Source organism: Emydura macquarii, unplaced genomic scaffold (assembly GCF_026122565.2).
Source record: "Emydura macquarii macquarii isolate MOO-44397 ecotype Brisbane River unplaced genomic scaffold, CSIRO-AGI_Emac_v2 contig_794, whole genome shotgun sequence".
Classification (NCBI taxonomy): domain Eukaryota; kingdom Metazoa; phylum Chordata; order Testudines; family Chelidae; genus Emydura; species Emydura macquarii.
In genome coordinates this window covers 152661-168898 of record NW_027130931.1, presented here as the reverse complement: position 1 = coordinate 168898, position 16238 = coordinate 152661, and the positions used below count along the sequence as shown (strand labels likewise).

Genomic DNA, 16238 nt, shown 5'->3' with positions numbered 1-16238 from the left:
GTGTTTGGTGGAGCCATACAAGAGTCTTTCTATATGTCATAATTCCTACACAAATACCTGGAGTTCTTCTTTGAGTGCTTCCTCATGTCCATTCCCATATAGGTGTATGTGCACTGCATGCACTGTCGCTGGAAGTTTTTCCTAGTGGCATATGCTGTCAGCTCTGGTGCCTCCTGGAGTGGCGCCTTCATGGTGCAGTATATAGGCAGCTGCTCCCCTGCCGCGCCCTCAGTTCCTTCTTTCCATCGGTCGTTGGAATGTTGTTCTTCTCTTGCTCTGCAAGTGATACACCTCAGTGATTGTGCCCGTAATTACATGTAAATAGTTAATAGAGTGTAAATAGTTAAGTAAAGTGAACTTAGATTAATTTAGATACTTAGGATCATCACCCTGCGAGGATTGCCTGTCCAGGTCACCAGGGTATACCTCGATCCCAAACAGTGTGCGACTTGCACAAAGAAAATACCGGTAAGCGACCCGCACAACAGGTGCCTAAAGTGCCTGGGAGAGGAACACATCCCGGCGAAGTGCTGGATTTGTAAGAACTTCAAGCCCAGGACCAAAAAAGGACAGGGATAGTAGATCAAAGTTCCTCTTGATGGAGGCTGCATTTCACCCTTCATCAGAGCAACAACTAGACCTGGCACCAAGCACCTCCTTGGTTAGGAGCGCACTGGCTTCAATCAGAGAACCGCAAAGGAGTCAGGTATCCCTGATGCCTAAGTCTTCACAGCACGGTAACACTTCTCCAGCAGCCAGAAAATTGGCACCACCGGTGTGGCACCATTCCCCATCACTGGTACTGAAGAAAAAGTCGAAGAAATTGGACCGGGGACACACTCCAGAAAGGAAGAACATGGAGAGAGTGAGACCTGTAACGGACTACTCCCAGCCGACAGTTAGCCAGCCAACACCATTGACTCTGGCTCCAGAGGGGGAACCATTGAGTCCGGTGCACATGGACTCCCCACTGACGATGAGCCATGAAGGAGATTTGACTCTGGGAGCACCATCAACACCTGACGTGTATGAGGCAGTGAGGAGTCTCTTGACCCTCCCAGCACCTCCATCTCCTTTGTCCACAAGGGGCAGGTCCAATGCAAGATGCTGCCTCATGGAGACAGGCCCTGGCCTTGGGCAAGCCAGCGATGATGGCGAGGCGCCGACCCCCATTTCGCCCAGCCTCACAAGCCTCGACAACAATTGCTGATACAGCACAGATCATGATCCTGGCACTGGCCAGAGTCCCAGCATCACTCACCGTCACGACACCACTCTGGGTCATGGCACCGCTTGCAGTTGCGGCACTGCTCAGCATCATGGCACCGATACCCGGCACTAAGGGGCCTGGCTTCTCCCTGGTCACCTAGAAGTGACTCCTCTGATTCAGTATCCCTGCAGGAATCGTATGGGTCACGATGGAGCGAGTACCGAGGAGGCTAGAGATATGAGATGATATCCCAGAGGCCTATTCTGCCAGCATGGCCCCTCAACCCAATGGCAGATGCCTCCTAAGTGGCCAGTGTGGGCACCGTGGACAACCCAGGCCTTTCAAGGCTCCCACACAGGTCGTTTGTATTCAGCGCCCTCTGAAACGAAAGCATCACCTCCACTCCCATCCGAGAGGGGCTCAGTGCCAGGGGCGGAGGTGATGGCAGGGGACTCACCAACACTGAAGGAGGCCCAGAACCTGTCCTGACCACCTTGTCCTCCTCCCTGGACAAGGCCATGGTCTGTATGTCCATAGCTCCATTACAAGATGATTACAAAGCTCTCCAGGAACTCTTAAAGAGAATGGCCAAAAACCTTGGCCTGAAGGTGGAGTAGATTGATGGCTCTTCCCTGGCCTTGGTAGACATATTGACATCCCCTGGATTAACAAGGGTGGCCTTACCCCTCAATGAGGCCATCTCTAAATCAATCAAGGCCTTGCCACAAATTCCTGCATCCCTTCAGTCCACAACAAAGCGAAAGTACTTCATACCCCTGAAAGAGAACAAGTGTTTGTACACACACCCTCCTCCAGGATCCCTGGTCATGGATACAGCCAGTTATCAACAGGCAAGGGCAACAAGGTCCATCTCACAAAGCTAGGGAGGCCAGTAAATTGGACCTGCTATGAAGGAAGATATATTCCACGAGGGGCCTCCAGTTGAGGATATCAAACCACCAGACCCCCTTAAGTCGCTATGACTTTAATTCCTGGACAGCCATGTCTAAGTTTAAAGAACTCCTACCATCAGAGTCCAGTGCGGAGTTTGCAGCATTGGTACAGGAAGTCCAGGGCCCTTAACTCTGAACCACCATATACTGACTTCTTTAAGGACAAGGTGCGACTTTGACCATATCTGCCCTTCTTTCCTAAGAAAGAACTTTCACAGTAGCCAGGATATTTTTCTCCTAGTTTTTTAGCCAAAGCCACACACTACCAGAGAGGAACAAAGGCTTCACTCTATGGATGTTAGGCATGCCTTGGCGTTCTACAGAGAGGACAAAACCATTTTGAAAGACTACTCAACTCTTTGTAGCAATTGCGGAAAGGATGAAAGGGGGCCCAGTTCCAGTCCGAGAATCTCCTCATGTATTACATCATGCATATGCACATGCTATGATCTGGCAAATGGCCTCCTCATCAAACAGCATATTCCACGAGGTTGCAAACTTTGTCAGCAGCTTTTGTGGTGCAGGTCCCATTCTGGACATCTGCAGGGTGGCGACCTGGTCATCTATACAGACATTGACTATACACTGCGCCATTATGCAAAAGGCAAGGAGTGATGCTGTCTTTGGACAAGCAATCTTACAGTCCGTATCAATGTGGACCTCCAATCCCTCCTCCTGACTCACGGCTTGGGAATCACCTACATGGGAATAGGCATGAGCAAGCACTCAAAGAAAAAATGGTTACTAACCTTTCTGTAACCATTGTACTTTGAGATTTGTTGCTCATGTCCATTCTAAAACCAGCCCACCTGTGCCTCTGTCAGAGTAGCTGGAAAGAAGGAACTGTGGGAGTGGCAGCGCGGCAGCTGCCTATATACTGCGCCATGAAGGCGCCACTCCAGGGGGCATTAGAGCCAACCCAGCACATACCACTAGGAAAAAGCTTCCTGCGACGAAGCACACTGCATGCACTCACCTACATGGGAATAGACATGAGCAACACATCTCGAAGAACAACAGTTATGGAAAGGTTAGTAACCGTTTTACATGCCCATGGAAACTGATATTTGCCCTGTTAACATTAACTCCTGTAGACATTTCCCCAGGATGCCTTGAGATTTTCCAGATTTCCCATCAGATTTTAGGACAGTTGTTTGGAACAACAATTCCTGTAGGTGACCAAATTTAGCATTTCCCTTTTGACTTTGGCCCTCCAACATCTTTTATATAGAATGCATAATCTGTCTGTTTTGTTATTGTTTAGTTTAAAACCTGCCAAAGATCTAGCCTGGTGGACAGCTTTACAAGAGTAGGTTCAAAGGGGTGAACAAAAGTCTGCTGGTCTTCATAAAATCTATAAATAACTCTTTGTTTTAACAATATTTTTCTTAATTACTACATACCCCTATGGAAATCAATGTTTGACACATAATCCAAAACAGTAATAGCTTATCTTGAAAACAAATGAATGTTTATGATATAGATGACAGCTTTACTTTCTCTTGTGTGAGAGAGAGAATAGGCGTATTCTAATATCATGTTTCAGACTCTTAGTATCTTACTATGTTAGTTCACCCAACTTTGTATTTAGGAATTCATTTTGAATGTAATGAGAGCAATCTGTGTAGTTTGGTGGTTGTTGCTTTCTTTTTAAATAATATATAGATATAATCATCATTATGAGTTGGGTATCAGCAGACACTGTCTACAGTTACTTTCATTGAGGTTTACCCAAACATTGCCAATTTGAGGATTACTTTAGCAACCCATGAGAGAGTTGATGAAACACAAAATGAAGCACATTATAGCTGCACTCAGCTTTAACTGAAGTGTGACCCATATAGAATACTGGTCCGGGTATGCAGTGCTCCATCTTGATCAAGGAGATGTGATTATATGGTGTAGAACTATTTTAGGACTATCTTTGGCCCATGAACTGCACTTTGGCCATTGCTGCTTTAATTTATATAATCCAATACATTTTAATTGAATATTGTGTCCTTACAGGGAATCATAAAATGCTTTTTTAAGAGTTTATTGACAACTAAAGGAAAAAGACTTTAAGATGTGATGAGAATGAGGGGTAACAAACATTTATATAGGCCCCCTCCCCTTATACATTCACATAAAAATTGCATCTTTCACACTCCCATGTAAATCATCAAATTAAACAATATAAAAAATTCCTGAATCTTATATGGGTTACAGGCTACATCCTCCTTGCTTCAATGGACTAGTCACATGAATAAGGCAAGTGGGATTTGGCCTCATATTGTTGAAATGTTTTGTTATAAGCTGAGGAAAAGAATTAGTGTGTGATCCTAGGAGTGTATACAGAATGGCCCCTGATTCAGCGAAGTACTTAAGCATGTAAGTCCATCTCTGTTCAGCAAAGCACTTCATTTTTTACTTTCAACACATGAAAAATCCCATTGACTGTCTGTGTAGAAGTAAATGGGAATGCTCATATGCTTAAGGTTAAGCGTGTACTTATATATCCCATTGAATCCGGGCCAGTAAATAATCTATTTACAAATTTCTTGCTGAGGGACAGAGGCAATAAAAGTTCAGTCAAGCTGCAAGTATACCAGGGAGTCCAAATTTTTTAAACTGCAGTTCTACCCCAAAAAGTGACTAAATAAAAATAGTACTATTGTTCTCAATAGACTTGCTCTCTGGGTGTATCAGTTTTCATTTCTGCTTCCACTGATGACTGCCAATCGCTCCTGTTAGCACTGCCAAGCTGCCGCAGCTATGGGAGATCAAGATTCTCGGATATCAACTGAGTATTGTAATTGTTTTGATTGCAAAATGTGTATTGTTGTTGATGTATGAGCCAGAAAGAACCCAGCTGGACTTTGAAATTGGGCTAGCAGTTAATAAAATCATCTTTTCATTTACAAACCGAGTATGTTTGATATGGAGACATAATACAAATGGAACATTACAATGCCATATTCAAAAGCCATGCTATGACACTTGGGCAGGCTTTGAGGGTGAAGAATCTGAAAGGAGTTTGATTCTTATTAGATTCTGCAACAAAAATATTTCTATGTTACTGAAATCCTGATATGAAGTCCACGCAAGCAGACACCCAGCAGCTGCAACTTTTATTAGGTTTGAGTCAAAGTAATATCCTGAGATAAAAAGGAAATACAGATAATTGACTGGCATTTATTTTTGCAAAGCATCGAAGTGAGATTACTATCTGATCCAAGACATGTCAACAGAGAGAGGACTGTTCAGCCATATAAGGATGTTACAGACCAGTTTCATTCCTGGTGAGTCTCTATTAACTTCAGTTTAGGTACAGCAGTGATTGAACAAGCCCTATGTTTAGAAAAATAGCTTCACTACACAAAAGGGTTAGTTATTTAAATGGTCACGTTAAACAACATATTACTAGAACTACTTCTTCCTCAGTAGCTGGAGCTCCTGCATGTGGCTTTATGAATCCTGGGACAAGGACTACAATAGAAGCAACAGGATTAAACTCAATACCTTTGAGATATAAGGTGGATACTTTGGGTACAAACCTATAAGGTGCTTAGTACAATCAGCTTCAATTGATTTGAAAGAAAGTTTATGGAGCCTGGCACCTGCTTAGGAAATTAATGGAAACTGGGTGTCCAAAACACTTAGATGGCTTTAAAAATCTCAACCACAGAGTTCTTGTGAAGTGTGTGGCCTAATTCTTGCCATCTCCTACATTTATGCAACAGAAATAATGCTGCATTGGCTTCTGATATTGGCAATGAAAAATTCTTTATACAGAAACCATGTTTTTATATGTATTACTTTTTTCTTTTGTAGATAATTCTTGTAAGTTCTTCCCATAATGACCGGGACCAGAGCCTTTTCATGAGCACAGATGAAGGAGCCACTTTTCAAAAGCAGCCCATTACCTTCTTTGTGGAAACCCTGGTTTTTCACCCAAAAGATGAGGACAAGGTGATTGCTTACACCAAGGAAGGCAAGGTAAAGTTCGGGTGTTCTTGACCACTACAAGATGTTTCGTGTTAACTTAGTGAAACTGTCATGACTTGCTGATTAGGTTTATATAACATTAGTTGCCTGTGGGGAAGCAACACTCAGTTTCTGAAATGCTGCTTTCTTAATTTCAGTGAATTATATCAATCTCAAAATGCCATTGTCCTTTTTAGAGTATTTTCATTCTCTGTCATATCTTGTTGATACTGATATTGGCAATATAATCTATCCTCCAATATAATTATAGTTAAATTCAATCCCAGAAATTTATTTTTCCCTTGGAATTGGCCACAAGCAATTGCTCTTTAATTTATAGTGTAGTAGAAAGTTAACTGAGCTGAAATATTGGCTTTCTTGGTTAATAAAATAAAATAAATGTTTGTTTAGGTGCACAACAGACTAAGATTCCATGGAATCAGTAGATCTGTAGAAAAGCAGAAGAATACTCCCTTTGAAGTATTCACGGCATACAGATTTAGAAGTCATTTCAAGTTATTTGTAGCCTTTCAATCGTGTTCTGGATTACTGCTACTTAAACTATAAAGATTTATGGTATTTTTCTGGATGTGTTAATGTAAACACCTGCAGTTGAACTCATAATCCAATAAAAATGTATATAAAATCTTTTCATAGCACCAGAGCTAAAGCTGTCAAATCATAGAGATTGTGGTCCTGATTCTGATCTTATTTACCCTACGTTTATACTGGCATTCCTACTCCTGATATGTGCAACACTGAGTTAGATCAGAGTCAGTTCCTTTAAGTTTTATTAGAGCCTCTGGAGGGCTTATCTTGCTTAAGTGATGAAGGTAGAAGCGGGCAAGTTGTTCATTCTGCAGCCAAATATTGCACTGATGTTACTGATGTTTCATTGAGCTGCCCTTCAGGAATTGAATCTAAAGCTATGCTCTGCTGATGGATCACCAGTGGTTCATGCTGTTGCACCATTTGCAGACAGGGCTACATTTAGAAGAAAACATGACAGCTTTGATTGTTTCTATCTCGTCTGCCTTGCATATGTCATGGTGGATTTCTTAGTTTTGTTAATTCAGTTTTAGGTCCTAAATAACATATAGAAATGTTTTGAAAATTTGACAGCAGCAAAAAATTTTATGTGGGAAAAATACGGCACAAAAGCCTTCATTTTGGAAATTTCTATTTTCAGTTTGGTTTTTGTTTCTGGTAGAATAATCTGTCAAGGGAGGTGGTGGAAGTGCCCATTAAAATTAGACTGGACAAAATACTAGAAAATGTGCAATGAGGAACAATCCTGTGTTGGCCAGGAGAAGGATTAGGTGATCTAATAGATCTTTCCATCTTACAATTAAAGTAGTTAATTATAAGAACATAATAGACCAAATCGTGCAGTCTTTACTCAAGAAGTATGTAAGAAAAGCTATTATTTGCTGGAAGGGGAGATTAACCTGTGTAATTTTGAATAAGAACTGCAGGATTTGGCCCACTGAGAGAAGGAGAGAGAAATTCAGAGGTAGAGGCAAAGGAAGAGATGGAGGGCAAAATTCAGACTTGGCATAAAAAAGGAATCCTTGTGTTGAAATACATGGCACCACAGGTAACATACTCCTGAAAAGATCTCGTAGTCTGGATCCTAGAGTTATAATTATATTTCTCCCCTGAATGAAGGATACACATATTAGAAAGCTCATGAGAGCAAACTCTCATTTTTACAGCCCAATTTGCAGACCCAAAAAGTTCAGATAATTTGGATAAACTGAGAAGAAGCTTCCAAACCAAGCCATTACTTGCAATAGCATTTTTGAGTGTACAAGGAATGCAGTGTTGAGCTATATAACAAATAGCAATCTGTGAAGTCTCTACCTCCTGGAGCATCTCAATGTTCTCATGATTTCTGGCTTGATTTAGTACCTACTTTATATAGCTAAACCTGGATTGTTCTTCTACTCAGTACCTTGTATTTGATTTAAATAAAGCTCCAATCTCTATCTGACATTCTGTAAATGAATACAGATCTAGTCAGTGCGGTTGGCTTAATCCATTTACTTATTCAAATCTATACTTTCTTTTTTTGGCTACTACAATAATAATGAACATCAATCAGTTGTTCATTGAGACAATAAAAATGCTTGATTTCAATTTGAAGACTTGACAGGGATCACAGGAGATTTTAATTGTTTCTTTGAAAATAAGTGTGAAGGTGGAAAAAATTAAAAGCCTGAAGTCACGTATTCTGTGGCCTTATAAAAAGTGACTACATTAATTTAGTGCAAGGCTGGGTAATTAACAGAATAAAAAATAATTGAGAACTATTTGCTGAAACTGAAAGTTTTACTTATTCCATTAATACAACTTTTATATCACAAATCTGATCTCAAGTTTGATTTTTGTCCTGGGTAATCAAAAGTAAAGCACATGATGAGCCCTCTCTCATTTAGGCCTGATTCAGCAAGATACTTTAGCAAGTGCATAAATTTAAGCATGTTGAGTAGACTTATTGAATTCAAGTTAAACACATGCTTAAATACCTTGCTGAAATGGGGTCTCACTCATTATTCCTAGATATGCCTTCCATTCTTGGTGTTTTAAACTCTTCAGATTTGTGTTCTTTTAGGGTTTTTTTGACCAGCCTCTACATATTTGTATAGGATGTGTATGCCAAACTATACATCCTCTACGTTTTTCTAATCCTTAGCAAGTCATTCCAGCTAGCTCCTTTACCAACTGTTGATCTCCTCTGAACTCTCTCTATTATTATCTTTCTGTCTGATAAAGAATGGTATTCTAGAGATGCTGTCATCAAATTCATAGACAGAATGTTATTTTCCTTTTTCCATTACATCATGCATTTCCTATGTCATATATGCAGCCTAATATAGCCTATAACTTACACCATAAACAACAACACACTGTACTAATGAATATTCATAATATAGTGAATGTTATCTTCTATTCTGGTCACTTTACTTCACATTTCAATGGAACCAGGCCCTGTTACTGTGCTTGGTTATTGTAGAGCACGATAGCTGGATAATATTGTTGTTTGGCCATTCATTTTATTTCTATTGCAAAAAATAATCAAGAAAAGGTGCATAATCCTCCATTCTTAAATATGTAAATATCACAGTACATAATATTCGTAATAAAAGTTCAATACGTACTTAATGAACTCATTACTTTCATTTGAGCCTCTCCTGTTACAAACAAGTTTCTTTCTGAGTATTTCCTATGAGGCTATGCACTGCAACACAGACTGTGCCTTAACAGGTAAATGAGGCCCTACATTGAAAGGGAGTAGCTTTCCCCATGATTTTCATCTAATATAAATTGAATGAAACAAGAAACACAAGGGACTTCGATGTCTGTGTATATGTGACTTCTTAAAGTTGCGCTGGGGTTACTTTGATATTTGTAGCTAGAGAGAAAAATGGCTCATTGAAATGAGGTAGTCTTTGAACGAATAGTGTTACATATCGCAGCATGTCATGGAATTAGAATTATATCTGTGCTACTGACATACACCTTGTCTCAGTGTTCTTGTTATTAATAGCTCATTCATATCTGAAATTAGAAGTGAAATGGGGGGAAAGAAACGAAGTCAAGTGTTATCAACTGTGACCAGTGCAGAGAAGGGGGGAAAAGGTCATGGCCCATCCCCGACCATCTCCATCTCACCCTTTTTGAGGTGGCATTTGCTCCATGGGGTGCAATCAGGGAGCAGTCTCTGTGTTTATTAGACTCCCAGTTAAGCAAGTGCTTAAGTCTATCCATATTCAGCAAAGCTCTTGAGTATCTGATTGGCTTCCCATGAGATATAAGCCTGTGCTGACCATTAGGCATTTTAGGCTGTGCAGAATTGAATCTTTGAGCATTTTGTACTTGGCTGGCCCCTGTGTGGGAAGAACCAAAGGAGGAAAAGTTCCCTTGAACTTCTTTCTCCTGCACTATCACAGTGGGGTTAGCAACAATCTGATCCAAAATGAAATTGTGCATTGTTTTTATGGGAAACAAGAATTCATTGACAGAGGGTTTTACTCTTATACATATGTATATGAAAATATAAAATTTAAGGAAGTTTGTCTTGGTTTCACCTATTGAAAAGATTCAAATGTTGTTGCTTTGAAAAGCATTGTAGAAAGTCACTTGAACTGATTTTGATTTATGTGAATTCTGTAATTTTAAAAGCTTATCTCAAAGTCCCTTGGTTAGCCATTGTCTTTGAACATTTAAATTGTTAGCAGTGCTCTACCAGCTAATATTTTTCTTTTTCTTTGAAGCTCTATATGTCAGTTGACTTGGGGAAAAAATGGATTCTTCTGCAGGAACGAGTGTCAAAAGACCATATTTTTTGGTAAGAGACATACATTGTTGTTAGTCTCCAAAGAACACATGAAAGGAAAAAGTATCTGATTCTAATCATCCGAGGTGTTTCCTGAGGCAAGAGGAAGGATAATAAAACAATTTTTGACATCTTTTGCAAGGGCAATTCTAGTCTTCTGTTCACCTGGGTCCAATCTTGCAAATTCATACTCACACTTACTAAGGCAAGGAGTTCTAATGAATCGAATTTAAGAGTTTTCAGCACTGTGGTCTGGTGACATTGGTTTAGAGAGAATTTTAATGTCCACTCAACTGCACTTCATTTTAAAGATAAAAGTGATCTCTAGAAGCTGATTTATTGATCTGGAGTGAAAAATCTATAAAGTTAAAGGCTGAATCTGGCATATTAGCTACATCTGTATAGGAAAATGTGCCTTGCTAGGGAAGCAGGTGAAAAATCAAGTTTTTGTCAAATTTGCACAAGTTGAATGATTTTGTGTTGACCTCAAAACTTTTGATGTCTACCCACAAATATGATGGGTTGTTTTCGCAGGGAGAAAAAACTGTTGGACAAAAGTGGCCACTGTTCTATGAAAGTTACCTAGAGGCAATCTGTGAAAATGTGTTACTTGTTCCAGGATGGAAATGAACCTTCTTCTTCTGCCAAAAAAGAGAAGAAAAATTGTGGTCAGTGGGGGAAGTGGTCAAATTTCATATTTGACCATTACCTGAATTCTACTGAAAACCCATCTAAAAAAATCTCCTGAAAACCCATCTAAAAAAATCTCACCTTCCACATGTGGGCTTTAATATAACAGATACAGAGAGTGTCATACAATTCTCATTTTAGCATTATTTATTATTATTTTGTATTCCAGTTGTACCCACAAAGTGCTAGACACTGTCTGTCCACATAGGAAGACATGGTGTCTCCACAAAAGATCTTATCGTCGTAGCTCCTTTGGTATTTCTGAACTGAATAAATTGCATTGCAGTGTGAGTATCTTTATCCTCGTGGCAAGTCATCTATAGCTTTCAAAAGTGTGGAGTTAGCCTGCTGCTGGCCTGCACTAGAATGAACTTAACTAATTTTGACTACCTTCCCAACTACTGCGTGAGCTTGCTGTGTGTGTGAGATTCAAGCCATATCCCCCTCCCGGTTCATTAGACGAGTGAGGGTATGTCTACACAGCAAAAAATTACTCACCGCAACGATTCTCGGACTCAGCTGCTTGTGGTTTGTGCTGCAGGTCTAAAAACATCAGTGTAGATGTTCATGCCCTGGCTGGAGCCTCAACTCTCTCACTTGGTGCTCTCCAAGTGAGACGCTAGGGAGACTCACCCTGGCCAACCCAGCAGGGTCTCTGTTGATTTTCTTATTTGGAAGTTACTCTTCGTAAAATATACAAGGATATTATAATAAATACAAATATGAAATATTAGGGTCAGATTGCAACCTGGCAATTCATCCCAAGTACAGGGCAGCGTGTAGATGCATTGCCCCAGAAGCAGGGCTGGAAGCAAGCTGTGAGTCTGAGTCATGATCTGATTCCACTTCCTCCATGGTCCTGGGAGAAGTAGTTTATTCTGTTTGTTGGCATAGATTACTTACCCTTGTGTCAGTTTTTGTGGACCCCATTTCCACTTGCATGGGAGAGGGCATGCCAGCTCCTTTCCCCCCAACCCCAAGCAATCACACAGTAGGGCTGATCATTTAGGTCTACACCATTATATTTGTGCCACAAATGGCTAAATTCCATTCAAAGTTCATGCCAGCTGGGAAATTCTGGGTAAGATAGATCCATCATTATGAAGAATCTTTTGAGTCTGTCTTAGCTACCTTGTACTTTTAAATTTAGAAGCAACATTCTGGGCCAAATTCTACTCTGATTTATTCCCCATTTTCTTCATTGGGGTTGCACAGGGTGCAAGTCAGAAGGGGCTATGGCTCACTGTCTTTAATTAGAGAAAATATTTAAAATGTGCTTGCAGTTCTACCATCTTGTGTGTTATAATCCTTGACTATTATGAAATACAATTTAATAACTATTATAAAAGAAATCAGAACTTCCTCGTTCTACACATTTGTTAAATTATGGTTTTCTTATCTGATTTTATGTATATTTAGCTCAGGTTATGACAAACTTGAACATTACATCATAGAAATTAAAGCTAACTCTGTCTGAATATTAAAAAAACAAACAAACTGGTGATATTTCCTCTAACTTGGGCCCTGATAAGATAGGGAAAGCATGCCTATCCAGGAATTCAGTGGGATTTAAGCACACGCTTAAAGTTAAGTATGTACTGAGGTGATTTCCTGAATAGGGATTTTTCCTAAATTAATGAGACAGAATCAGTTTACAAATGCTGAAATTTTGGTTAAATTAGATAAATAATGTTTACTACTACACAATCTTATTTATTCAAGAGCTTGTTCTTCACATTCATCATAGATGACTGTAACAGTATTTCAACTACTAAGTAGTTGAAATACTGTTGCTGTGAGTGTGTATAGTACAATATATAGTGTGTGTATATATATACTGAATAGTGGGTGGGTATATATACACACATACACACTATATAAAGTACTGTGTGTGTGTGTGTGTGTGTGTGTACACACACACATATACACCAGAAGAAGTGGACTAAAGGAGCTGGGAGAGGTACAGTCTCATGCAGGTTATATGAAGTGCCTATGCTATTAGGGCAATTGAGCCAAAGAAGCAGGAGGCACTTACAAGCCAGAATGAAGAGACGGAGAATCATCCAGAGGCCCTGCACAGAGAGGGAGGAGTCTCCACAGAGAACAGTTTCCTAGGCCTGGTCTACACTGCCAGTAGCCAGCAACAGGAGACATGCAAGCTACATAATGTAATTTTCATATCTCCCGTTGACTTACTAACTTTCACTTACCACAGCATCTCCACTGCGCTGTGCCGAGAGGAAATGCCTCCGGTCGACGCCACCTTTTCACGGGGGCGGATTTACAGTGTTGACTGGAGGGCACTTCCGGGATCGACTGAGTGGGTCTCCACTGCCCACTCAATCGATCCCATGGAATCGATCTTGCAGCGCCGGCACAGCCCCAGCAGTATAGACATACCTCTAGACTCAGAGGCAGGTGACAGGGAGGCAGAAATAGGTCACTCCCTAGGTCACTCCACGTGTGGCTGCTTAGTGAGGAGTCCAGACTATCTCAAAGACTGTGTAACAAGTTGAATCTGTGGTAAAGATGAGACTCCAACTCTCCCATGCTCTGTCCCATATCTGTCTGGCATTACACCACTGAACCTTAAATTATCTTTACCGTGGCAGACCCTGAAATAAGGAACTTGCTCTCTCTTAACACTGAGCTAAATTCACTGCTGGTGAATAGGTGAAACTCTACTGAAATCAATGGCAATGCATCCATTTTCACCACAAGAAAATCTGGCCCATTGTCTGTCTCAATTTTACAAAACTATCTTAACATCTATTGCAATGTTTCTTAACCTGGAGTTTTAGAGGGGTCGCAAGTGCAGAGCTGGTATTGGGGGTGGCAAGGAAGGTAATTGCCTGGAGCCACAGGAGCGCCATGAAACTAAGTTACATGCCTCAGCCCCATGGGGGTGGGACTCAGGCTTCAGGGGTACAGTAGTTTGGAAAGGTTAAGAACCACTGATCTATTGTTAGCAAAACTGTTTTTAATAAGGCAAATTTTAGTTCTATATTTGTAACCTTCCCCACCCTCACACCTACCCTTCTTCTCTTGGGTTGTTTTTTTTTTTAGCCCCCTCACTTTGTGGTATTAATTCTTCTGCCAAGGAAAGTCCGCAGATCCTCTGTCCTCTACACTTTTGTTCCGAGCTCAGGGGGCAGCGCCAGACTGGTCAGTCAGTGGCAGGGAGAGTGTGGCCCATTCCTGGAAGATCCAGACAGGTTTTTTGGGGTTTTTTTTGCCTACTCTTCTGCAGACAGGCTTTTCTGGATCTCCTTGCTCAGAGCAGAGCTAGTCAGAAAGCAGAATTTCTCTCCTGCAGGATACTCCAATATTTTGACATTTTGTTTAAGTCCAGAATGGGGATGAAAAATATGTCAAAATATGAAAACATTTTGAAGAATGAAAAGTTCAAGAAAATAATAATAATCCGCTTGGAAATATTGAAAAGAAAAACTTGGACATTTTTCAGTTGAATCAAAAGGAAATGTAGATTTGCAATGGACTTTTTATGTCAAAACTATTTCATTTCAAATCAACATTTAGAAATGAAAATTTGTTTATTTAAAAGTGTCAGTTCAGAAAATTGAAAAATTTGCAACAAAATCAACATGTCGCCATGAAAAGTTTAAATTTTAACAAAACATTTTTTCATCAAGAAACTTGTCAGAAATTTTTGACCAGAGCAGAACAGAAACTGAAACCAATTAAACCTAACCAAAATGGGATGTTTTAATTACAGTTATTCAGCTTAATGGATTCTAACCCTGATTAACTTGTGTTTTATCAGGTTCTTGGCGTGTACCTATGAATGGGAAATGTGGAGAGTTTGCTTTAGAAATAGCATTATTTGGCCTTGTCCTGAAAGAGGCTAGGCACTCACAACTCTCACCAAAGTCAGTGGCTGTTGTGGGTTAGGCCCTTTTTAAAAAATAGAATATATAATGTAATAACAATTTCCTAGAGGAGAAAATTTAGTAGCTTTGGATTCCTCTCACTTCGTTGACATACAGTGGGTTGGATTCTACAAACCTTACTCATACAGGGTGAAATTCATCGCTGCACAGAAAGCTAGCACAAGGTCTCTCCACCAGTTAAGTTCCTCTTAAGTAACACGTCAGTAATGCATAGGCTGTGTGTTGGCTGTCTACCCAAGGGCTAACCTCACCCCAACACAGTAAGTGCTGCTTGGTGAGTAACACCTACAGAATTGAGCCTACTGCATTTTCAGCTAGAATTAGGAAAAATTGTTTCTTTATTGCTATATCTCAACCCTTAAATAATTTATTTTCCTAAACTCAGTGTAGTATGTCAATCCTGTGCTATAGAAATTGATTTTTTTTAAATACAGATTCTTTATTTTCATGAAGAGTTTAAAATACAAGACTTTATTTGTGTAGCACTATTGCACCCTGGAGACGAAAGTTCAATTCCTAACATGATATCCCATGTGAGTAATCTGTCATAGCTGGAGTCATGAATGTCAACATTAGTGGGTGCCTGGCTATTCAAGTGCCAGGTGAACAAGTGGATTTCAGACATGTTATGCCCTGAAGGGGAGGGAAGTGGAGACTGAGCCTGTAACACTGAATTTTGTGTGACAGGCTTTTGAGTATTAACTCAAGAATCTGTATAGACAGTCATTCTTACATTTGGTTTGATCAATTAGGATATTTATTTTTATGTTGAAATCAGTGTGACAAACCGCTCCAGCACTGCTATTAAGATGAGAAGGGCTTGGCGAATATTTTTTATTACAGAGCTTTTAAGCATGGGGAGCAGACATGGAGCAGCAGACATTGGCCAGGTGGGGCATTGAATGAGCAGTTGACGGGATGATTTTCAAAGATGACATAATGAATTCCACTTGTGATGCCCAAAACATAAAGCTGTTATAATTCAACTATATTATTATAGTGTGTAAATCAAATTATTTTTGTCTCTCCAAGGAATTCAAATTCCCAGGAGCCATTATCCTTTAAAAATAATTGGAGTAGACATTTGCAACAGTGTTTAAAAAAAAAATTCCTACAGTACAGTATGTAGCAAAAATAGTTTTTAATCTGGCCCTTCCATTGTAAGCCAT

General features: G+C 40.1%; 1 protein-coding gene across 1 annotated transcript in view; it reads left to right on the top strand.

The window, feature by feature from the left end:
* Nucleotides 1-598: 598 nt before the first annotated feature.
* LOC137149633 (VPS10 domain-containing receptor SorCS2-like) overlaps nt 599-16238 on the top strand; it is a 152669-nt gene continuing 137029 nt past the window's right edge. Inside the window, exons 1-3 of the mRNA XM_067543160.1 lie at nt 599-1036; nt 5977-6141; nt 10407-10480. Of these exons, the coding sequence (XP_067399261.1) occupies nt 599-1036; nt 5977-6141; nt 10407-10480 (677 nt within the window). The remainder of the gene's footprint in view (nt 1037-5976; nt 6142-10406; nt 10481-16238) is intronic.